This window comes from Glandiceps talaboti, chromosome 11 (assembly GCF_964340395.1).
Source record: "Glandiceps talaboti chromosome 11, keGlaTala1.1, whole genome shotgun sequence".
Classification (NCBI taxonomy): Eukaryota; Metazoa; Hemichordata; class Enteropneusta; family Spengelidae; genus Glandiceps; species Glandiceps talaboti.
This window is the reverse complement of record NC_135559.1, coordinates 10,392,473-10,418,758: the sequence shown is the minus strand read 5'-3', so window position 1 is coordinate 10,418,758 and position 26,286 is coordinate 10,392,473. Positions and strand designations below refer to the sequence as shown.

Below are 26,286 nucleotides of genomic sequence, written 5' to 3'. Positions count from 1 at the left end.
CATCACTACCATCACCACTATTATCATCACTATCATCATCATCATCATCATCATCATCATCATCATCATCATCATCATCATCACCATCATCATTGTTATTATTATTTTCATCATCATCATTATCATCATCACCCTCATCATCATCATCATCATCATCATCATCATCATTTATTAACCTTATCTCAAAGAGAGGAACAAATTACGTTGTTGTAGTCTTATATAGTCTTATCGGAACATTATTTCTGTTTTCTCTGTTTATAAATCTTTAATAAAAAAAAAACCTATAGACAGACATGAATAAACCATCTGGAATATACATTTAATAAATTATCAATATATCTTAAAATGGTGTTGTTGTTTTTTCAAACCAATAAATGTAATAATGCAGTAAAATAAAATACAATAAAACAATATGCAATAAAAATGTGACAAATAATTCATTCGTTTAGTCATTTGTGTGCATTCTTAATCTTATTTCTACGCTGCTGTCGTTCATTACATAGCCGAAAGTTTCACGGGTGGCTAGGTGACAGATTAAAGCTGTGTCACACGACACTTTCGGGAAACAGTCGATCGATATTCATGAATATAATTTTGTTCTCATGGCAACGGGAGACATTTACATTTCATTATACGTCCAGAAATACATCAGTTTGCGCGTTATTACACTGAGAAGTTATTTTCCTATAAGGTAGATACGTATTCGGTACTTCAAAGGACTGGAGTTCAAGTTTGATCGAAGATGTCCCGATTAGCAGGTGTCGCCGTAATTTTCATCTCTTTACTTGTTCACCAGATTGAGATGGACGAGTTTCGACTGCTGATAATGATGCCATCCCCACAAGTAGTTCCGTTCAACAGTCTACGAGTTGGACCCGGGGCTCTCATAGCCGTTGATAAGGTGAATGCAGACCCGACTCTTCTCCCCGGCCATACTCTCACATATGATGTCTTAGATACGCACTGCAACGCGATTAACACCCTTGGCAAGACAGTAGACATGATCACTACGGCGAACTACTCTGCGTTTATCGGACCACTTTGCTCGCCAGTGTGCCGACTTACAGCCCGTCTAGCCGTCTATTACAACATCCCAACGTTCAGTGGTATATGTTCAAGTAACGAAATGCTTAACAAGAACGAGTTTACAACTTTAGTCAGGACGTTTGGACCACAGTTCAAGTTAGGCGCTTTCTTTAAATCAATTTGTGACACTTTCAACTGGAAGCGAATATCCATAATAAACGATGAGTTCTTGATATGGCAAGTCCCGACCGGGGGAATAAAGTTAGCGGCCAAAGAAGCTAACTTCACAATTGCCTACTACTACCAGGGAAGCTTTGCAGACAAAAGTCATCGAGAAATTTTGACTGAAGCTGCCAGTGTTTCTAGAAGTAAGTAGTATATAGCTCTAATATTGGTGTTAATTTGTAAATAATAATAATTTTCCACACCATAGGACCAACAAATTTGATTGACGTCTGGCCTAATCTACTTTTAAGTTTAGGGGGATGAAGAATATTTTTATCCTTTGACCGAGTACGATAAACATGCTCTAAAGGGGAGAAATATGACTTAAAATGCGAGGGGAGTCTGTCATGGAGTGCGTCATGAACGAAAATAGCAACTTGTAACTTGAATTGATTGTGTATGTCAAGAATTGTTTTAGTTTCTTGAATAAAGGAGCACTATGAGAATCAAAATTACAGGCTGATATAATACGCACAATCCGTTTTTTTAACTAAAAAATATCATTAAGATATTATTTAAACGTATGTAATCTTTCGTCGTATTTTTTTATCCAGTCAGGTGTTACTGTCCTTGGCCTGGTTCTCTTGGACGGATAAGAACGTGTTAGATATTCGGAAGAAATAATTTCCAATGAAATTGAAATATCGCAAAAATAGGGTTGTCGTTCCCAAATGAAGGACAAGAACGTAAACGCATTTTCACCTTTCAGTATTTCCTATTACCAATTTCTGTAGGTGAACACTCGAGTCAAAAACACTTCATCACGTGCACTTGTTTGCTCGACAATAATGTGTCTATCAACAAAGCATGCGTAAATGCCCAATAATTCAGTTAATGTCCTTTAAATGTCAAACTGTAAATTTGTCGTAAGAAGTGTTGTCAATTTTGAAGTAATTTTAACTTGAAAAAAATCTACGACCGACTGACTAAATGAATGATTTGAAGGGGTTTAATCTCACAGAGTTATAAGTAAATGCTATGCATACTTATCTTCCTCTTAAATTTCCTTTTTCGTTTCTGTAAATGGAGTACGTGATAAATGATATTTCCACTTAAAAAGGCAAATGTAGATTGTACGATACGTCTCGCCATACAATCCAACCCTTTCTTCTCTCACGACAGTACTCTGTACAACACTGTCTCGTAAGATGAAAGGATTTAAGCTCCAACTAAAGTCGAAAAGTTTAATCAGAGGTCATTATGTTGATCAATCAAATATGAAATACGTATAACAGTTTCTGTATCATTGTTGTATAGTTGTCAATTGTGTGTACTTGATAAGAAACCAAACTTTGGCAGAAAATGTATTTACATAAGTTACGCAATGTTAGGATAGGTTGCCATGAATGAGCATACCAAATTATGGCGTGATGCTCATATTTTATCATATAATAGTATTTGAATTTGCAGCATCATGAACTATTTTCAGTGTGCTGGGGATACTAGTAGCGTCATTCAGTTCAGACGTGGTTGCTGGTAGATAGAGTAACGCGAGACACCTATCTTACTGACTATCCCCATGGTCATGATAAGGGGTGTTTAGTGTGATAAGCCTATATTATAAGACTAGTTGTAAATGAAATATTGTGTGAATTTTTCATGTGGACGAGGCAATCTCATTGAATAATCCATCATTGTTCACTATCAACCATTGCTATGGATTGTGTCCTGGGAGTCAGCATACATAGGTATGAAATATACATGACTCCTAGGTGCTTATTACCTTCATATAAACAAGTCATGCATACTTATCTTTTGCACATACATACATACATACATGTATGCTGACTCCCACTGCGTGATCTACATACAAAAAGAAACAAAGTAAATGGGTCATTTCCTATTCGAATGAAAGGTATGAGAAATATCTAAACTTATGGTTTAAATTCCCCCTACCCATCAATCACATCAATGAAAAATAAGAGAGAGAGAGAGAGAGAGAGAGAGAGAGAGAGAGAGAGAGAGAGAGAGAGAGAGAGAGAGAGAGAGAGAGAGAGAGAGAGAGAGAGAGAGAGAGAAAGTTAATGTGTTGCAAGCTGTAATTCTCATAAATACACCCTTTATAATATGCTTGATAGTTGGCCGAGAAATATGTGTAAGATACAAAAAAGTATACACCTCACATGGGAAGTTGAAAAATTAATTTTCATGATAACAACCTCCTAGTGAATGTAATTGTAGACAAAGAGATTTAATAAAATATCATAAAGTCATACTGAACAATGTGTATCGATTCGACTCCCATTAACAATTACAAGACTTATTTTAGTTATCTAACTACGAACGTACAACATCTTCAAAAGTATTTATTTTTTTTAAATTCATTTTTGGCATGTCACTAACCTGCAAATCAATAATGTATATATGTAATTGGATAAATTTGTTATTTTGTTCTGTGCACACATTTTGGAAATTGCTGCCATACCTTGTACGCGTGACAAGGTGGTTAACAACACTGAGTAAACAGACAATATTATATTGGTTTTAGATGAGAAATGGCAACCTTTCTCTGTCAATCATGACAATGATAACGTTTTATAAGGAACAGTTTATAATATTTCATATTTTAAGTTGGTGCAGCACTTTACACACACACACACACACACATGCATACACACAAACATACATACATACATACATACATACATACATACATACATACATACATACATACATACATACATACATACATATGTGTATGAAATAGATATATACCTTTGTGTAAAGTGTTGAACCAACTTTACCTTTACAGTCGATATATAAATATATATAACTCGGTGAGTATCAATCTGCTAAGACAGTGCTCTATACCGCAGTGGCAGAGCGCAATAGTTTTGGGAGTACTGGAACTCTTTCTTGGTTGTAACTCGGAGTTTTACGCATTGTGCGATCATCAGACAACATAAATAGATGTAAAATCCGACATATCGAATAAAGATTCTTTTTCATATATATATATATACATATATATATATATATATATATAGTATCAAGCATGAAGCCGTTTACTCCAGCTTTTTACATTTTACACATACTGAGTATATATATATATATATATATATATATATATATATATATATATATATATATATATATATATATATATATATATATATATATATATATATATATAGTTATTCAGATATGTAGGTACCATATGTTTAGGGCTGTATGCATCTCTAATATTAACGTAATGTTTCAGTGCTCTATCTCTTGAACAAATTGATTAGGCGGACAGTCTGAATTAAACCTTACAAAGTTATTGTTACGCTTGTAGCTTTTTGATGCAAACAGAAGTTTAACATGAACTTTCCTCTTTGATGTCGGACATGCAGAAAGAATAGTTCATGATGTAATGACCAAGTTTATTTCATTTTACTTTTTCCTTTCTATCGCAAATCTTGTATGTACATGATTCAATATCTAACGTTGTCAAGCGCAATGCTATTGACACCACAGTCAAACTAGTCATGTCATTGATGGCTAAATTTAGATTGCTCACTATGTACTCCGCAGACAGACTACTGAGTCATGTGTCAAAAATTTCCTTTTTTATCAGTTTTTTGTTTGATGGCAGGAAACTTCACGTTTGATATTTTGACAAGTTGATTACTTTTATAAAAATACAAATCTGTACTATCTCTTTTTATTTGGTGTCGCCACTCAGGCGCAACAGAAGAGTAAAACGTAATTTCGAATTTATTTTCACTTTACCAACATTTACGACAGCAATTCCTAAATGCATTCATTTATTCCTCTATTCTTGAGCCACACGTTTTCTATGTAGTCGTTGCATTACTTTTTTTCACAACGTTGGGTTTTTTCCATTAGGTTATTTTAATGTTTTTATGTCATCGTTAAAGGATAATTCCATTTTTATATTCATCTATATACCTCACAGTATTTAACGCAGTGAGCTTCTTTGAAGTAAACATCTAAACGTTTATATTTTACTTTGTTTTGTTTAGCGAAAACCCAAACACACTTTCAGCAAAAAGCTAGGCAGTCAATTTGGTGTCATAGTACAAAATTAATGGGCATCAAAATGACATAAACATTAAAGCACTTCAGAATCTATATAATGGAAGAAAGTCTATCAGGAAGTAAAAAATGACAATTTTCTTGAAAATATTACCTTTAACATGTTTCATTTTATCAAACTAACCAGGTAAACTATTTTGCATGAAACAGGCTTGGAGAGATATTTAGAACTAAGTTATTCTGGAAGGTTTATTCTACGTGATTGGATGGATATAATTCGCTTACAAAGCTAATGTCTGTATGTTGTTATATTATATTTATCATGAAAATATGTTAACATTGTTTAAAAGTCATTTAAACATGTTTAACCATGTGTAGCAAATGGAAGAACCTCTCACGGGTAACCTTAGATATTATATCAAAACCACATTATATCAAAATGATGTTTTTAGATAAAATTATGGGTATCAATAAATTCAGAACAACAAACTCAATCTCGTTCTACAACCACTTTTTTGTGTAAATATAACCACCTTGGTTATACAACTCATATTTTATTTATATATATATCTTTTCAAAACATTTTACATTTGTCGAAACCTACGCTATCTAGTAGACCAGTTGATATAGACATGTTATACGGTTTATGAGATAAAATTACGTCAGGCAAAAAAGTATAAGTACTACATTGTCAAATTTATATAACATTCAGGAACACTGAAAATAGCACTGATTCAATTTTGTCGAAGAGTTGATTATACTGATGTCTACTTAGTTATCAGACATGTAATTTAAAGATCAACTGAGATCCCTCTTGAATGCCTACCTAACCATTGTGTATGTTCACAAGGCTTATCATTCTACCACCATTTTTCAACACGATGACTTTCTCTTCCAGGTTTTCAATATTTTGTGAATTTATGATAATCATCCAAGCTATTTCGCCTTTGACACGTCACAGCAGATATTAATGTTATGAGAGCTCGTAATTTCTGCGATGGTTATGGTCGAAAGTGAAATGCTCATTTATTTGAAAAATCAATTATAATTTCACTATAAGCATATTAACGACAACGTTAACGAAGAGACACAATAGTTCATTGTGGCTTACCTGATTGTATTGAAAGTGATAATTTGATTTAGTTCCGAGCCAGCAGAAATTACCTTGTCCCGAATCAGAACGGATATGACGTATTGCTGAAAACGAGGCTTTTAGTTTTGATCGTCTGCGCGAACGTTGTACTTTTTTTGAGAGTATATTTCGGAAAATAAACTGGCCATGCATCATGCCTTGCTTTATATGCTCTAAATTTGATACCTTGAGTTCTTTTCGGTACAATGGTAGAAACTACACATTACAGACTTGGAAAATAAAAAAACACAAAATTAATAGACCTTGTTGGTAATCCCAATACTCTTAGAAAAACAGATAACGAACATTACGACGTCAAGAACAACAAATAGATCAATTTTCTATGTCTTCAACTGCATTCCAACTATCCAAGGAACGTGCTGTGGTTTTGCTATCATTTCAGCAAAATATGCCAGCAGTTCAAATTATATAATCATGCATGTGACATTTTTCTAAAACACGGATAAATATTTAGTGCAATTTACCAAAACAAATTAAGTCGCAGTTAATCTAGTTTTGACGTATGTATACTTTTTCGTGAAAAACACCTAGGTTATAAGTAATGCATAATGCATACATACTAATTGCGATGATACCAATATGTTACTCTACACTACATTGTTCATAAGAAATGTCGACAAATAATGTGTGTTTAGTGAGGAATTCCCCATTGGCCAATTGATGTAGCAAGACAGTTGCATTGATGATTAAATAAACTGTGCGGCATTTCAATAGAAGCAGTCACAATTTCCATTTATTTATGACATTTCTGTGTTTATAGGACACACATCACTTAGAATAATACAATAAAAATATGTTTAAAGAATCACGACTAACACGCACAAAATTATCTAAAGGGAATTGAATTTAATGTGCTGTATGTATGTTGTTTGGGAAGACAGATTTGACATTAATTTGGTTAGCTTGGTTACAGCACTGTTGTGTTACATCGTTATCTCGTATCTACACGATTGTTCTTTCCCTAGCAAGTCATCATTACTGTTTGAAATCAATAAGCTTAGACGCAGTTAGGGAGTGATTACATGCGTAATCATATAGCATGGTTATTCAAATGTGTCATTGTGTAAATGAATAATCTCAAACATGATATATCCACAGAAGTGAACGTTAACGAAAGTGCGATAATTTACATGCAATTAGGTAATATATATGGATGTTTTGGCAGGGACTCTTTGGGATGTAGCTAACTTAATCAGTATTTCCAAACCATAACGAGTTGATGCGGATAGTATGACAAGCTGAACAATACAAGAGTTATCGGGGTCAGTCATTCAGCGTCGTAAACAAACTACTCAAAATGTGATTTAAGTAGACAAAGTGAACATACAAATCAGCTAATGGTGACCGGTGTACGGCAAGAACATACAGATAATAGGAACACGTGTAATACTGGGCACTTTTGGCAGGCAACACAATCTAATAATATACGTTTCGTAAAATAATACCATACAAAACAAGTAGACAACATGAATATAACGTAATCCGTTTAGAAATATGTATAACTATAAACTTTTTCTCAGACTTTCACCACTATACATAATAAGACATCGTAATCCATAACTGTGATTGGTCCTGAATGAATCACGTGGACTTAATTAATTACTATATTACTATATTATATATAATGTTCATTATTCCCTACATCTGTACCAGTATGACGTCACTGCAATAGTTTTATACTACGTGGCAACTAGCTGGTATACCATGACATCATGTCATTTCACCACATGAGCCTCATTTTCGTCTGCCGAGGATCAATTGCTCATAACGTGTCCATAATCAAGGTGAAGCAACATATGTTGAAATATTCGACGCTGCACAAAGAAACGCCGTCTGCACACGTTTTGCAAACATCAAATTATCATGTGCTCAAATGCTGTCCAAGTCATGCAAAAGGCAAACAGGACAATCCGTCTACATTTACAAGATCATTTACAAGATCTCTAGGTAATTTTCAAAGGTTGGAATAAACACAATACATATGAACATCTAGTATGTCATAAAACCCTCACTGTGTACATGTATATCCCCAGGAACCTGTTACCCACCCACCCCCACCCCGCCTACCTCCCCATCCCAGTGTCAGACAGTTCAGAAAATTAGCCAATTACTCACAATACTTCCAATGATTAATTGTTTCGTAGAGCCAACTCACGTGTGTATAAATGCTAAATTTTCAAACTTTTTTAAAAGAAAAGAAAAACGAAAAGAAAGAAAAATTACACTGATGTATTAGACATTGTAAATCATGTTAATTATTGAGTTTGTAGATGATGAGAAAAATATTACTCATCAAATCAGCAAATAAACTCAACTATTATAGAGAACATTTATTTATTTATTTAATCTTAATTTCTGGTTTACGTGACAGAGGTGGCCAAGTATTCTGTTACGCTTTCGATGTAGTGCAATCGATGGTGTGGATTCCAATTCAATCCTATAAAACGTACAGATGGTAGAAAAATGGTGACATAGTACTGTACATAATTGTTCTGGAAACGGTATTGGCGTCATACTAACGTATATAAAGCAAGACTGGTGACAAACTAAGCTCAGTATAGAGCTCAAATGTAAGCGTTTGCAATTGTTGTAGTAATATTCAAACATTGTAAAACCTTATACTACCTTTTACCAACGTGCCATATTTTTACTCTTTGCAGTTATCGTGTTTGGAGTTCGTGGGGAGGTTGTGCGTCAGTTTATGATATTGGCCAATCAAATGGGGTTAATCAATGGAGAATATGCATTTGTGTGTATCTACCATTATCTGGATGTCATCGCTTTCGGGGACTTTGCCTGGGATCAGGGACCTGATGACACTGAAAATAATCTGGCGAAGGAAGCATACGAGGTACAGATTCAAGCATATGTGATATAAATTGCGCAGTTTTAATGCGAGTAGCAACGTTAACACCAATACCTTGGTGTCTGTTCATAATAATGGAGACTTTCTCATAGTAATAGAGAAAGTTTTCAGCAATTAAGAACTTGAAGGAATTTACGGTTAGTCAGTTTTCGTGATCAGGCGAATTGAGATATAATTTTTTCTTTTAACACTATGTATTATTAACATATTAGTATAAAAATGTGGGGTTTTTTGGTCGAGTCTGCATGTTCACCAAACTGCTTTTTTCATGTTGTTGGATTGTGTTTGTCATATATTCATTTTAACAATAATGTGATTTTTGTTCTTATACTTAGGCATTACTTTTCTTAGCTTTCTTGGAGCCAAACACCGAGGAATTTCAGACTTTTACTGAAGAAGTCAAGAATCGAAGCGAAATAGAATATGGCTACATTTACTCTGAAGGTGAAAAGGTAAATCAGAACACCTACCTAGTTAGCAATTTTCTAAACCTTTTACTGATGTTGATATTATATTACAGCATCCTTTCCATCTTTGCTAAGATGACATGATTTGACTGGTACCTTGGGCTATGTGTGCTGCGTTCGGTTATTTGCGCTTAATGCGACGTTACTAAGAATCATAAATATATATTTGACATCCCTAACACAAGAATATTAAAATTGTTCATGGGAAGTTCGAAGTTAATTATTCACATTGTGTCAAAACTACGCATAAAATAAACTGTGTAATTTAAAAGAGTAAAATCTGATCTCAGTGTACTTTAGTAAAATGCATGAATGTATAACTTTATGAAAATATTGACTATATAGCTTATTTCCGGCCGTCATATGATCTTAAATAATCAAGGGATATCTCTCAAAAAGAGATACATCGTTGTGTTATGCTAGAATGCACAAACAGTTAATAACCTGATTGGCTTTCATAGTCGACTCAATACTCAATAGGGCGCCCCATTGGGATCAACAGTTCAAAAATGACACCACCCATATGTTGCCGATTTTGCAATACTCTATTGTCGGCTTGATGGAATGAAATACGTTTTGCTTCTGAAGCTGTGCCAATGTTTTATGTCCCCTTTCAACTACTTGAAAGTTACTTTTAGTGTCGAAGGCAACCATGTTTGAAAACACATGTTCTGTTAACATTAACACTATAAAAGGAACTCTATAATTGGTAAATTTTGAAGGGATGACGAGGAGGGATGTCTTGCTCAGAATATTGTATATTTAAGATGTCTTGAATATTTCTTTTAGATATCACTTCTTGCCGGCATGGTCCATGACTCTGTGTACTTGTATGCTGTTGCACTGAATGAGACATTGGCTGAAAATGGGGACCCGTATGATGGCTACTCCATAGCCCAAAAGATGTACAGTAGAAAGGATCTGCCAGGTGAGTGTTAGCGTCCCATATATCACGTATTAAAACGTATGACGTCGAATCCGTTTGGTATAATTCCGGGGATATCTTAGTACATAAATCATGACTCCAAAATCATAGCTATAACGCACATGCTACAAAAGTAGCTCCAAAAATCAAACATATAGTCGCCATAGACTATATACCACTGACGAAATTATTAATGCCTCAACTACAAGGAAGGGATTCTATGAGTCTTGTAATAAAAGTTGATGTAAGAAGTCATGGGAGTAAAGTAACATAATAATATACAGCGATACCGTAATTAGCAACTTACACAAGCGCCATTTTGGAAACTGCATGATGGGAAAGGGAAGATTGTCCTATTCTTATACATGTCATAATCATTGTTCTCAGCAATCAGTTATAATGAAATCTTTGAAAACCAGATCCGTGTAGGAGAGCTTTATTTTCTTTTGTTACAATCACCCTAGATCGGATATTACAGCTACTGACAGTAATCCCTTAGCCGTGAGCATCTCAGCATGTTCAGTTCGGATCACAAATTAGGAAATTGCATTAACCTTGCAATCTGATTACATTAACTTTCTTTATGTTTTGACAGGCGTTATGCAAATGACGATGGATAACAATGCAGACATGGATACCGATTACATGTTGCTTGATATGCAGTATACAGATGATGGGGGTTTTAAGGTACGGAGCATCAAGTTCAGTAGCAGTGCTTTAATAACCTTATGTGGTGGGGTTTAATGTTTGCAAGTGACGTGAACCAAGACCTACTTTGAATTGAAAATAAAAATTAAAAATGGGTGATCATCATGAACCTTTTAAAGAAATATTTATAACTAGCCAATTTCACAAAACTGCCATGTATTGAACATTATATTTCCTTTGATAGATTTCTTTCGTTTAGCAAATGAGACCCTTTATTTACTACAATAGAGAATACATATATAATCAAAGAAAGTTGGTTGGAACTTGAGGTGCTTAGTTGTTACTCCGAGTTCCACGCTCAATGCGATCATCAGACAACTATTATTCCCGCCCTGCTTACACAAGTATCGAGCACTCTCGTCTACGAGTCGAGTTTGATACTATTTAATATATATATTATATATATATATATATATATATATATATATATATATATATATATATATATATATATATAAGCCATTCGCTCTATAATATAGATTAACAGATAATATAGAACACAATGTAGTGTGCACGAATTTCCATATTAATCTTGTGATTGTTTTTATTCTTTTTTTTTACAAATGGTACTGACCTCACACGAATATAGTTGGTTACAGTCGCCAAATATTTCGGGAAACGTAAACAGTATGAACCTGTTATTGGAGTAGAATTGCAGTGGCCTGCTGGATCGACCAACCCACCGTTAGATACCCCCATATGTGGATTTGAAGGGGAGCTGTGTATAGCGAAAAGTATGGACTATATTATCTCATCATATTGACCCATGATATGATCTCTTAGTTTTCCTTTTAGCTATGTGTTTGACAATGAAGTATCAAGATTAAAACAATAATATCTCCCCAAATATGAGAAGTCACTCTTCTTCGCTTAAAATTATTAATGATGCTTTACCAGATTTCAAAATAATATCACCTGTTCAACATCAACTTCAAAGATGGACGACACAATGCGTTTGTGACACGGCATTTTTTTAAAAAGACATACTTATTTTTCGTTTGAGTTCTTCCATTTGTCAAAAATGCACACTTGGAAACTGTATGGTTCTTGGTGTTTCCTTTGTTTCACTTTTAAAACATTTTTAATGACTAAACCTTATTATGAAAATGCAACCGATTCTCACGAATACATATATGATAATGATAACAATCGACATCAACTTCCAAAAACTTCAAAATACATGTATTTCTAAATGTTGATTACTTAAACATGTATTCATGGTTTGAAGTTACGTCAAAAAACGAATCATATCATCTCTGGATATAGGATTTCACTTTGACGTCGTTAGTCATGCACCATGACATTATGATCTATATTCTGACTCTCTTTCCTCCTTTCATTCTATAAGCGTATGCTATGTCAATATAAGGTAGCTACTGACTTTTGGTTAAGGAGGCATTTATTATATGCCAGGCAATATCATTTTGACTTTAGATTATTTCCATTTGTCATTTTGAAGGGGAGCTGTGTATAGCGAAAAGTATGGACTATATTATCTCATTATAATATATTGGCCCATGATATGATCTCTTAGATTTCCTTTTAGCTATGTGTTTGACAATGAAGTATCAAGATTAAAACAATAATATCTTTCTTTTACAAATGCCCCAGTCAACGGCGTCGTCATAAAGACAATTAGTTAGATGACCTGCTGTTAACAAGTAATTAGTCGACCAGTGCAGATTGGAAGCTAATAGGCTTTGTACTCATTATTAATTTGACTTGCTCTTTTTATTAATCATTATTAACTTTTTATTGACACAGATTTCCATGACTAGATCTGCGTTCCTTTAGGAAACAATTAAAATATAATTCAATTACGTAATCGTTAAGCAAAAACAAATTTCATTGAGTCTTCCAACATCATTAATGGCAGAAATTATTAACAAAATGTATAATGACTATGTACGAAACAATTAGTTGTTTACTTTTGTCCCTCTGACAGGACGTAAAATAGAGGTCCCGTGTATTGGAGTGCAATACCCAATGCACGTTAAAGTACAATGTACACCTTTCGTAAAGTGTTGCCGTCTTTCATTTTTATTATTATTTTTTTTTTGTTATTCTGAGCAGCAGCGAACCAATTTGCTTGGCCAATTAGGAGATCTCTTTGTCATTTATTCCTGAAGTGGCTATTGTTCGCAATTGCACTACATATACAAAAAAAAATTGGAGACTGTGGTTTATTTATATGTAAAAATTATATGAATGGAGATAAATGTTCTTGACATTTTGACTACAATAATACAATATTTTGTGTTAAACTGCATCCGATTGAGAAATATTTAAGAGGCACCAAATATATTTGCAACCACGAATGATCAATTCATAGTTACCCTGACCATTGTGGGTGGTTTATTTTATCGGTAGCTCCAGTTTAGGTATTACGATAACCACAGATAATCCCATAGTCCTTTGCGTCTGAGCATACTCAGTCTAGATTGCAAGTTCCCTATTAATGATAATGTTAAATATTTTGACTCATTTTTTCGAACACAGTAGAAGCAGTGATGTAGACACGCGTTGTCATGACATGTAGACGTGCATTGTCAACACGAAGAACGACCAGAGTATATATTTCATAGTTTTTGTTCACCTTGGCTATTATATTGTGCTATATCTCATAACGGTGAGCAATGAGAACCTCAGGCGAACATTTACGGTGTGTCACTCAAGATGCAAGATGAATACAATATTGAACGTCCCTATTATAATGTTTTACTAATTGTTAATACACCATTTCAAGTGATATTTCTGCTACCAGGGGCAAACTCCATGAATTAAAATGAATTTTGCATTTCTTTTCATTCCCGTCTTGTATGACAACGATTGACGTAGAACCCTTGAGTCCAGTAGCAATCATGGCTATAGTGATATCAGTAATCTTGATAATCCTGTTGGTTGTATCTGCTGTATTCTATCGGTAAGGTATTCTTGGCTGAAATTAATAGCACAATTTTTTCAAGATATTTTGATGTGTTCTTAAAAAAGATATACTATTGTTTTCTTTTTTATGACATAAGCAGGAAATCATATTCAATAGAACTCTAGTAAAATATGTTCCGCAAATCAAGAATGTTTGTCCATGATAACATACATACATACATACATACATACATACATACATACATACATACATACATACATACATATGCATACACATATACATATACATACACATATACATATATATATATATATACATATAGACACAGACAGACAGACAGACAGACAGACAGACAGACAGACAGATAGATAGATAGATCGACAGGTAGATAGATAGATAGATAGATAGATAGATAGATAGATAGATAGATAGATAGACAGACAGACAGACAGACAGACAGACAGACAGACAGCGCGCACTCGCGCGTGACATGCTGTCTTGCCGATGCAAATGATTTAAGTCTGCCATACACATTTTTTTTCAGTCGCTATAAATTACAAAAGGAGATAGCAGAAATGTTGTGGAAAATATGCCCTGATGATATCATTTTCGAGGAAAAGACTGTCCACAGTCTGTCATCAAAGGTGAGTGTTGAACCAGATATATTTTGTTTTTTCCTTGATTTATATAAAGTATTCATTTAAACCCAATGTGATTTAATTAATATGCCATATCATCAGACCTTATTATTCTTCTAGATATCTCTTCCTTCCTCGAGGGGTGACGCTAATGAAGAACAGGTCTTCGCCAAAATTGGAATATACAAGGTAAAACCTTGACCCCCCCCCCCCATATGAGAAGTCACTCTTCTTTGCTTAAAATTATTAATGATGCTATACCAAATTTCAAAATAATATCACATGTTCAACATCAACTTCGAATTTGGACGACACAATGCGTTTGTAACACGGCATTTTTTTTAAAAGACATACTTATTTTTCTTTTGAGTTCTTCCATTTGTCAAAACTGCACACTTGGAAACTGTATGGTTCTTGGTGTTTCCTTTGTTTCACTTTTAAAACATTTTTAATGACTAAACCTTATTATGAAAATGCAACCGATTCTCACGAATACAGATATGATAATGATAACAATCGATATCAACTTCCAAAAACCAACTTCAAAATACATGTATTTCTAAATGTTGATTACTTAAAAATGTATTCATGGTTTGAAATTATGTCAAAAGACGAATCATATCATCTCTGGATATAGGATTTCACTTTGACGTCGTTAGTCACGCACCATGACATTATGATCTATATTCTCACTCTCTTTCCTCCCTTCATTCTATAAGCGTATGCTATGTCAATATAAGGTAGCTACTGACTTTTGGTTAAGGAGGCATTTATAATATGCGAGGCAATATCATCCTGACTATTTCCATTTGTCATTCCCTTAAGGGTTCAAGACAAGCAATCAAGCCGATTGACTCACGTAAAATGAATCTCACCCAGCAGATATTGCTAGAACTAAAACAGGTAATGCAGTGTTATTAATTGACTCTTTCATATATTTGAATTTCAGTTTATCGTCAGCATTACCTACAGTTAAATTATTTGAACCAAATCATTGATTTTCCATAGATCTTTTCACACCTCCAATCAATTCTTATAAACCCTTGCAGATAATCCCCAAAACAGCTGAACACATGTGAAGTGCTATAACTTCTTTAAAATATTTCTAAGTTGAGTCTGTTGCTTAGGTACTACTATTCTATACAAAATCGCATTTAAGTTGATAGCAGTAATCAATACAAATGTACTATAAATTAAAAGACAGAAATAAGTTTTACTGGATACGTACTCAAAGTTGCTAACAATAATCAATACAAATGCACTAAAGGCAGAAATCGATCTGAATAGATTTTATTTTGAAATGCATTGATTACATATCGACGTTCAAAACAGATTAATCAAGTTACGAACTATCTTTTACAGCTTCGTGATGTCAACCACGCAAATTTAACAAGATTCATTGGCGCATGCGTGGAACCTGCAAAACCCTGTTTAGTAATTGAATACTGTCCAAAAGGTAGTCTCCAGGTAAGTAGTAAATTAAGTGTTGTTGTTTTGGTTGTTGTTTTGGTTGTTGTTGATGTTGTTGTTTTTATTGTTGTTGTTGTTGTTGTTGTTGTTGTTGTTGTTGTTGTTGCCGCTGTTGCTGTTGTTTTTGTTTTTGTTTTTGTATATGACAATAAAACTATTATGTTACTTTTATAAATACAGTTTTTATAAAAACAAACTACATGAAGTGTTAATTGGTATCTTGCCGAATTGTATATGTATATTTCGTGGCATATTGCGGCCAACCCTTCGACAAAGTTGAAATGTCACAACTTCAATTTAAAAGCCTGGACTTAGAAAGTTTTGACTAATGAATGACAATAAATACAATTACATGATATTATATGATATTATATGATATTATATTATATTATATTATATTATATTTAATATTTTATTTATATATAATGCCATGAAATCAATGTTAGTTTTACGTCATAATGCTCTGAGTATGATTCCGCGGACTAATACAAATTCGAGCAGGTAGGCGAGAATTTGTTGTCAGCGGAATCATACGAGGAGCATTATGACGTAAAACTAACATTGATTTCATGGAATTATATATTTATCACATAACTAAGTATTTCCCAGTATTTTTCTAAAATTTTAAATCGTATTTTACGAATACTGCATCATTTCATCGCACTATATTCTTCATCGCGTATTAAAAAATGGCGCCCAATGGCTATGCAAATTACATAATCGCGTGACCTGTCGCGAGGTCGAGCTTACCATATGTATGGTATCGGTCATACGGTTGTGTGGTTTCTCAACCAAAATTATCGGTTATAACCTTGCGATGTACATGTAATATCGAATATAGTTTAAAACGTAAGTAGAATTGTCTGACTACGACTTTTGTGCCGTCATTTTAATAATATTTTCTCGGGTTGTGTTATTGTGTATGTTCGGCGATCTGAGCTCGACGGAAAATCGGAAGCTTGCCAGCTGCTACATCGATAATCTACGTGATTTTTAAATAGAATAAAATGTATCAAATAAAAAGAAAAGGACTTCTACGTATCAAACTCATGCCATCCAAGGATATATGTAACGTAATGTATGTATTTACGTTTTGAAAGCACATAATTATTACGATAAACTTGATCGTAGCGTAGGATTGACACGAACACTCAAACAGTACGGAGAAAAAATAGTTCGGTAGAACAGGGGTGATATGCTCTGAAATCACCCCTGTTTGACGTCACACAGTAGAAGATATGCACGTATTTATGTGATAATGTATTGTATTGTATTGTATTGTGTTGTGTTGTATTGTATTGTATTGTATTGTATTATGTTATATTACATTAAATTACATTACATTACATTATATCATATCACATTATATTATATCATATTATATTACATTAAAGATAGCCTAACTTCTTTTATAAAATAACTTTATTTTATATAACTCAAGAGCAGGCGTTTGTCTTAACTTAGTTGAAATTATACATTTCATGGTAGTCAAAGAGATGGGTGTACTTTGTCACGATTTCTCAATATGTAGACTGATCAGAATGGGTTTTTTAACTATGAGTGACGCCATCCCACCTCAATGAGTTTAATAACCTGAAAACTGACAGGTGTATTTTTAAATACACTTTCTTCAATTCTGTTATTAACTTTGCTTTAATAATCAAGAACAGCAAATATGTATTTGAGCATACTACAGCAGCTTTCATATGTGTTTTCCTATATTACAAATCACTTTTGATTACTTTACATGTGCCCTTTTTAGGTTCTTAAGGTAAAAGCTAAGAATCCGTCATACAATATTTTTGTTATTACATGGGGTTCAACTTTAAAGTTTATCAGGGGGAGGGGTGACTTCTAGAACGAGTAAATGTGAGGCAGACCACGCTGCCCATTTGTTTGCATTCCTAGTGATGGCTCGACACCAGAGTCTTCTTTCGAAGAAGAAACGGTTACAACATTAAGTGAAGTTCTGTAATTATTTTCAATCAAAACGTCCACAAAAATGACAGCTATTGTGGAGTTAACCCCGAACCTCTGTTCAGTGGAATGTTCACTCTCTCCTATTTACAGGATATATTGGAAAATGAATCTATTAAGTTGGATTGGATGTTTCGATACTCCCTGCTATTTGACATAGTCAAGGTAAATCCACTCTGTTCTGTCCTCACTGTCTATATACTTGTTGATTTTTGCTTCATGTCATTGATGGATTAGATGAAATAGCAAAGTTAAAGAATGTACTAACAATGAATGAGTCTCTAAGGTTGTCCAAGTTTCCTTGACAAAATCGTGCACGTGTTGTCAATCTAAATAATGATGAATTGGTGTGTACTTTTGTTTGTTGTTTGGGGTACATTTTTCAATGTTAACATGTATTCTTTCCTGAAATGTGCTCACATGGCTCGTAAAAATTAGTGTCTTCGGGGGCAGTAAACATAACTGACTCTAGTCATATATTAATCTGTTGAGGAACTTTCCTTTGGATACCAACGATCTTCTTAAAATTGAAATATTATTGTGAGTGTTGTCTTTGACAGAAGACACACACACTGAACACAGCGGCAAACTTATGCATGGACAGACACATAGACAGATACATACAAACACACACACACACACACACACACACAAACAAACAAACACACATACATACATACATACACACATACACACAAACAAACAAACAAACAAACAAACAAACAAACAAACAGACAGACAGACAGACAGACAGACATACATACATACATACAGACAGACAGACAGACAGACAACAGCCAACCAACCAGACAGACAGACAGACAGACAGACAGACAGACAGACAGACAGACAGACAGACAGACAGACAGACAGACAGACAGACAGACAGACAGACAGACAGACAGACAGGAAAGGAAAGGAAAGGAAACCGAATGATATATAGGCAGGTTATAGATATGCATGCACACCAGGGGCACACAGACAAACCAACATATATTACTCAAACATAAAACCAAAGTGCATAAATCTTTCAGAAGATATTGTCGATCATATGGTTTGTAACATTTTCCATGTGTTGATTGACTTGCATCTATGAAATACGATCCGACTACATGAGTCATGACTGATATTCTGTATTCCCATAGGGTATGGATTACATACATGGCTCTTTCCTGAAATGTCATGGTGCTCTGAAATCGTCCAACTGTCTAGTTGACAGTCGTTTTGTTTTGAAGGTGACTGACTTTGGTCTTCATGAATGGAGAGACCGTGACCCTGTCCAAGCTAATTCGGAGACGCATTCTGATCTCTATGGTACGTATAATTTATTACAAATGTACCAGTGATTACTTTCATCGTAGTGTGTGTATACTAGTAGTATTTCCTCAGATCTCATTACTGTTTTAACGCACGCTAGCATAATTTCTTTTGGAATTTGCTGAATTTTATAAACATACTTATACTACGGCTAGACCGACTAGGCCCATCAGGGCCTTGATTTGGTTATATGGAGCCATAACCCACTCTTTCTTAGGGGTGTGACCTATATTACGCTCAGCACTCAATATGCATGCAACAAATTACACAAAATGTTGAAAAAGATCCATTTAAGCCAATCACGCCGTAGTATAAGTAAGATGGACAACTGGTTCGGTAGGTTATGTGCCAAAAGCTCGGGGGCTATGCCCCCTCGTTTATTGGCATATAACCCCCCCCCCCCCCCGAACTCGTTGACTAGCTATTATGTAATGATAACGGATGCGTGAGTAATTATAACACCATGTGTACTTTCGGGTATTTGCACTCGGGCTATGCTGTTTTCTGTTGCACTTTGAATATATGTTCTTGAGAGTATGTCACACTTGCACTCATGCGCTATGGAGTTCTATGACATCATAATTATAGCTATGAAGGAATGTTGGGAGACCATCTCTGAAAACTACACAGTCATATTTATAAAACAGGTTCTGTCATCCTTTTTTCTCTTAGCTTGTTTGTGGCGTGCTCCAGAACTTCTAAGAAATCGACAGCAGACCAAAGGATCTCAAAAAGCAGATGTGTACAGTTTTGGTGTTATACTTCAGGAAATCATCACACGTTCTTGTCCCTACGATCACGAGATGGCGGAACTGTGTATTCCATTACGAGGTTTGATTGGTTTTATATGTCAGTGCAATTCTATACCTGTTTTTATTCTCTACTTATTTTAAATATGATTCAATAAAGTGATCGGGCCAGAATGAGCCAATTTTGAAAATTAAATAAGACAGACAGACAGACAGACAGACAGACAGACACAGGTGAATTGTAATTATATTTTTTTCAAAGATATCATCAATAGAGTGCGTCGCTGTGAAGAGCCCCCATTCCGTCCACACGTAGGCCAATCGGATGCGCCTGGTGACGTCATTCATTTGATGAAACAATGCTGGAGTGAAGAAGCCATTGAGCGACCAGACTTTCATAAACTCAAGGCTATTGTTAAGAAAATGAATTCAGAACGAGGGTAGGTGTCATCAACAGTACTAGTAAAAAATAGATAAAATCCTGTCATTTTTACTGATTTCGTTTCGAATATCTGTCACAGAAATTTAGATAAATAAACCTGGTAACTAAGTATGCAGGAAAGCGGTTCACAATACATGGCCATTATATGTTGTAAATGAATTGGGTCGACCTCGGTACAAAATCCCCAGATCATCGAGAATTTTGTCGGGATTCTATATATGCAGTCATCTTGAACACGGAAGGGATCACGTGAGAATGCACTGTGCAAGTGCAGTGATTCCTGGGGGTGATGGCGTAATACAACTAAAACTTAAATCTGTTCGTATGTGCATATGTCACCATGTGATACTCTGAGGCAACGACCACTGCGAAGATATTCTGTGTGAAGTAGGTGATTTGAGTCTTTGATCAATTGATTTGTCTTCATGCTGCCATACAAACTTCTTACACATGTAGTTCATCAATATCACTGTTCACTTCACTTCTTTGCGACAATTTCTAGGACGGTTAAGATACATCTTCGAGAGATGAAGCTATCATACGTGCCCTGTTCTTATGGTTTACAACTTAATATTCTCTTTTCTGAATGAATGATCAAACTAAATCCTATTTTTATAGAAACAGTGAAAATATTTTGGACAACCTTCTGACGAGAATGGAGCAATATGCAAATAACTTGGAAGGTATCGTTGCACAGAGAACCTCACAGCTCGTGGAAGAACAGAAGAGATCAGAACAGTTACTACATCAATTACTTCCCAGGTGTGTATGTCTGTCTGTCTGTCTGTCTGTCTGTTTTTGATTGTGTACTTTCATAAGAATGCATTGATATCCTGAGTAAAATAATTTGTCTGAGGATTCAATACTTAATTTTACACGTTGTGTTGGTATTAATGCATGTTCGTTCTGTCTGATATCAGTCTGTGACAGTCAACTAAGCCAATCAACAGAAGTCCTACCCACTAATAAGAACACGATTTACTTTCTTGTAATTTCAGGTCACTTATATTTGTTTATTTGTTATATACTAAGATAGTTTTGTCGACAATTTGTAATAAATCTGTCGAGATGACGTTTCATTCAGTCATATCATTGTTTACAGATCTGTAGCTGAACAACTGAAAAGAGGAGAGACGGTTGATGCTGAAGCATTTGATAATGTGACGATTTTTTTCAGTGATATCGTTGGTTTTACAGAACTCTCAGCAACCAGTACACCGTTACAAGTTGTAGCCTTGCTGAATGACCTGTACACGTGCTTTGATGCTATCATTGACCATTTTGATGTTTACAAGGTGAAATTAAAATTTTGTCGTATGTTTCTTTTCTTATATCGGTTTGTTTGGTTTTTGTGGGTTTTTTTGTTAATAATAATTCTTGTCAGAAGTCACTATATTTACGGTGAACCGTTCGTCCTTTTCTCATTATTCTTTTTTGAATTCTATCAACAATATCTCCATGGCAACTTCTTGATAAAGAAATGTCTCTGAAGTATTGGGATGATAGTTTCGGGTCACAGCAAGTTAGCTAGCTTAGTAGCTAGTATTGTTACTTCCAAATTTACCGTTATGTAGAGATACCGTTGATCGGAACGTCATTCTTCAAAGATTTTACAATTCTCATTATATTAAACTTGTAGGTGGAGACCATCGGCGATGCTTACATGGTCGTGTCTGGACTTCCCATCCGCAATGGCAATCTCCATGCTAGGGAGATATCTGGGATGGCACTAGCCCTACTGGAAAGTGTGGACACTTTCCAAATAAGACACAGACCTGAAGAAAAATTAAAACTGCGTATCGGAATTCATTCAGGTATAGTATTATTTCTATCTCGTATGTGATCCACCAGTTTGTTCAGTGATACTCGCATGTCGCCCTCTGTAGGTGAAACCAAAAATGTTTCAAATCAAACCTGAATGGTGGTTTTGTTGAGTTTAACCAATCTTCTATGCGTTTGCAAGTTACGCTACCTCTAACTTTGGTTTAAAGGCTGTTTTAGTGTGACACGTGACAGGCACACTTCTAGTCTTATATTGAAGTTCAAAACTTACAGACTTTAATTTTTCAGGAAGGCATTTAATCTCTAGAGATGTTTAATTTGAATTATTTGTAGGCCCAGTTGTCTCAGGTGTCGTGGGACTTAAAATGCCGCGATATTGTTTATTCGGAGACACCGTCAACACAGCCTCAAGAATGGAATCTAATGGCCAAGGTTTGTTTGCCTTACATTTTCTACAGTTCGTAAATAATTATAATGTTTGATTGATAATTGTTCGATATGTCAGTATTACACCAATTTCACCAACAGCCCCCCCCCCCCCCCCCCCCCCCGCTAAAACTGTGAAATGAAAAGATTGGCTTTCATCATGCGGTACGTCTAATGCCTGATTATGTTTGGGCTAACATTGTCGAAACCGTAATTTTTCTGATAAAAACAGGCTTACATAAGTACCATCATACCTTTCTTAACCTATAACAACTAATTATACATTCATAGATACAACGCAAGGACCCAAATTCTGAAAGTCGACTCCCGATCCGTTAGATAAGGGCATCCACCGTCGCAAATAGTCCATCAATCTAATAACTTACCGCAATCTCCCACTCTTCTAGGTGTTCCAATTAGGCATGTTCTAGACCAGTTTGTTCGGTTTGTTCAGTATCTATCGAGTGTGTATGTAATATATGTGTTGTATTTTATCGCATTTGCACAATAAAACCGTTTTGTGAATGGCATGCCGTCAATAAATAAATAGATAAATAAATAAATAAATAAATAAATAAATAAATAAATAAATTATACTTATCATCATCTTCTCGTTTTCCACTAAGCATTGAAGATCCATATTAGTCCTTCTACTTGTGATATCTTGAGAACTATTGGTGGGTTCAAAGTTGAACATCGTGGATTGGTCGAAATGAAGGTGAGGTCAAGTGTGTCTCAACTAGTAGAATAGGCGTCACGTGATGAATATGGATCGAGTTAAGTCGTAGGTGTAAAATCATAGATCAGGTATAAATCGATAGAATAAACGTCACGTGATAGAATAAGCATCACGTGACAGAATAACAAATACATTGCCCCTTCAAGTCTTTCTACACACTCATTTTTTTTTTTTTGAATTACAAATAAATGAATTTTTTGTAGTCATATTTTCAATGTCTGCTCATCTCTAACTTTTTCAAAGTTTGCTCTTCGCCGTGATATTGACTAAATGCAAAACAGTTATACGAACTTTGTTGTAAAGTTTCTGGAGTCGAGATCCGCAGCATGCGGATGTGAAAGTGCCTACACAGTGATGATTGTGAATGACAATGTTTATTGATAGTTTATCGTGTAATTGGAAAGAATATCAGGCCGCTAAGCATTTCCTCTGCATAGAGTTACTTGCCAAGACGATGGCTATGAAAAAATTGGGAATCGATTCTTCGAAAAGAACAAAAGCATGATATTACAAGAATATAACATGTAGGCAGTAAGATTGGTGTCATTTTTTTATTGCAGGGTAAAGGGAAGGTCATCACATTCTGGTTAACTGGTGTTGACACTCAGAACAAAGACATTCACGACACGATTGATGAGAACACGTGTGAAGACAATATCACACTTCAAGACGAGGGTAATTTGTAAAAATGCGATTAATGAAAGGAAAATTATGATAACTTTATACATTTATACTTTTCAGTTACTTAGATTTTAAAGCACATACTGACATATATGGCTGTAGGTATGATTATGTGAATGTGCTATGTGTGCCAATTTGATAATTAATATTTCAAGTGACAATCAAAAGTAACACATTTTAAACAACTGCCGACATAAGACCGTTGACGAACAGAACAAACAAATAAACAAACAACTGAATTGTGTCATATAAACTGACACGATACATGCATTATAGATGGTGATAACATGGTGGAGAATGAATTACTTCATATGCACGCTTCTTATACAGCGCCGCTAGTGTCCAAACTATTTAATCTTTTTTCTTTCGAAGAAAAGGTATATTATTAGAACAGCTCACACATACAAAAAACACTCCATGCGATAATTACGAATGTAACATTGTCACATTTATTGTCATGTGTATCAGTACATAGAGAAAATATTCCGTTTTATCACATTGCGAATGATAAACATAATTTATCTACAGTGATGTTGTAGCTATTATATATAGATAGAAATCCTTGCTATTGTAAGTTTTTCATTTTACTTTTGTCAATTTAAAAGTACAAAAAAATGAGGCAGGCGAAGTTATATATCTAGAGAGTTGTTTGCGTTAAACATCATAGTCGAAGCTCATTTTTTATCTTAAATAAATACTTATACTTACACAAAACTTATCGAGTACTACAAATCTGTCGGTTTGTGTCTTATAGTGCTGGAGAACCACCCAACAGCATTGATAGTTGTACACATGCGCATTATCCGCATGATCCCGATATCACTGATGTACCCAAACATTACAGTTCACGAAGTGAAATACCAATACAATCCTTAGTGCATTTATCATGACAAGTTTGAAAAACCACCCCCCACCCCCACCCCTCATGTCAGGGTGATTTATGACACAAATGTCCGTCAAACGATAACACCTATTCACACTTAATAAAAGAACATACCTCTAACTATATATTGCATCATACGTCCAAAATAGCACGTCATTTGCATTGCTTGTATGATGAACATCACCTGTTATTGCTCTATGTATATGCATGCTGATCAGATGAGAGAGTATTTCCATGGAAACGAAATGGTCTTAGCAATTTGTGGAAAATATGTGTTACTGGTTTTGTTGGAAAATACAACATTTTTGTTATTCCCCCCCCCCCCCCTTCAGATAGAAATTTCTAGAGGTAAATGTTTGTCCATGTTTTCAAATATATTTCAATATGAAAAGTGAAATAGAAATAAAGTGAGAAAATGGCGGGTTACATTTCATCACTACTAACCGTTTATTCTATACACTAATAGTTACAATATTTCACAAATATAGATTAAAATATGTACATTGTTTTAAAATTAAATTATACAAAATTGGTAAATTTATGCATATATTGTCTTGGCATATATAGTATATAAAGCTAGACATTGGAAAAGTTTTTGCATTTACAGTATACTACACTACAATTCTCCTCTATAAAACGATAAAAGTTGAGTTTAAAGCCTTTCTTGCAACTAGGGTGAGAAGCCTGTGAAAACGTTCGAATACGTAATTTCAAGTATGATGTTAATATTGATTACGTATTACAATCGTCTTCTGGTGTTGTTAGCACAACTGATGCCATGGCAGTGTACTATACAGTTTCCTGAGCAATGTATTATACTGTCATAAACTTTCAAAGTATGTAATGATATGCTATTATTAGACAACACATACGCCAGTTCGGGTTTTGCCACACTCACGGAATGGGGGCTTTAGCAGGACAGATACCGGCTCAACATCGCTGTC

The 26,286-nt window shown here is 34.7% G+C and overlaps 1 protein-coding gene across 1 annotated transcript; it reads left to right on the top strand.

Annotated features, from left to right (window-relative positions):
• Nucleotides 1–742: 742 nt before the first annotated feature.
• LOC144442004 (atrial natriuretic peptide receptor 1-like) lies at nt 743–24,464 on the top strand. Its single transcript, XM_078131276.1, has 21 exons — nt 743–1,394; nt 9,046–9,236; nt 9,587–9,703; nt 10,508–10,646; nt 11,239–11,330; nt 11,941–12,085; nt 14,190–14,274; nt 14,783–14,882; nt 14,997–15,065; nt 15,702–15,779; nt 16,239–16,343; nt 18,417–18,488; nt 19,469–19,637; nt 20,313–20,471; nt 20,652–20,829; nt 21,450–21,593; nt 21,934–22,126; nt 22,471–22,645; nt 22,947–23,045; nt 23,666–23,757; nt 24,339–24,464. The coding sequence occupies exons 1-21, from the start codon at nt 743–745 to the stop codon at nt 24,462–24,464; spliced, it is 3,180 nt and encodes a 1,059-aa protein (XP_077987402.1).
• The last annotated feature ends 1,822 nt before the right edge of the window (nt 24,465–26,286 follow it).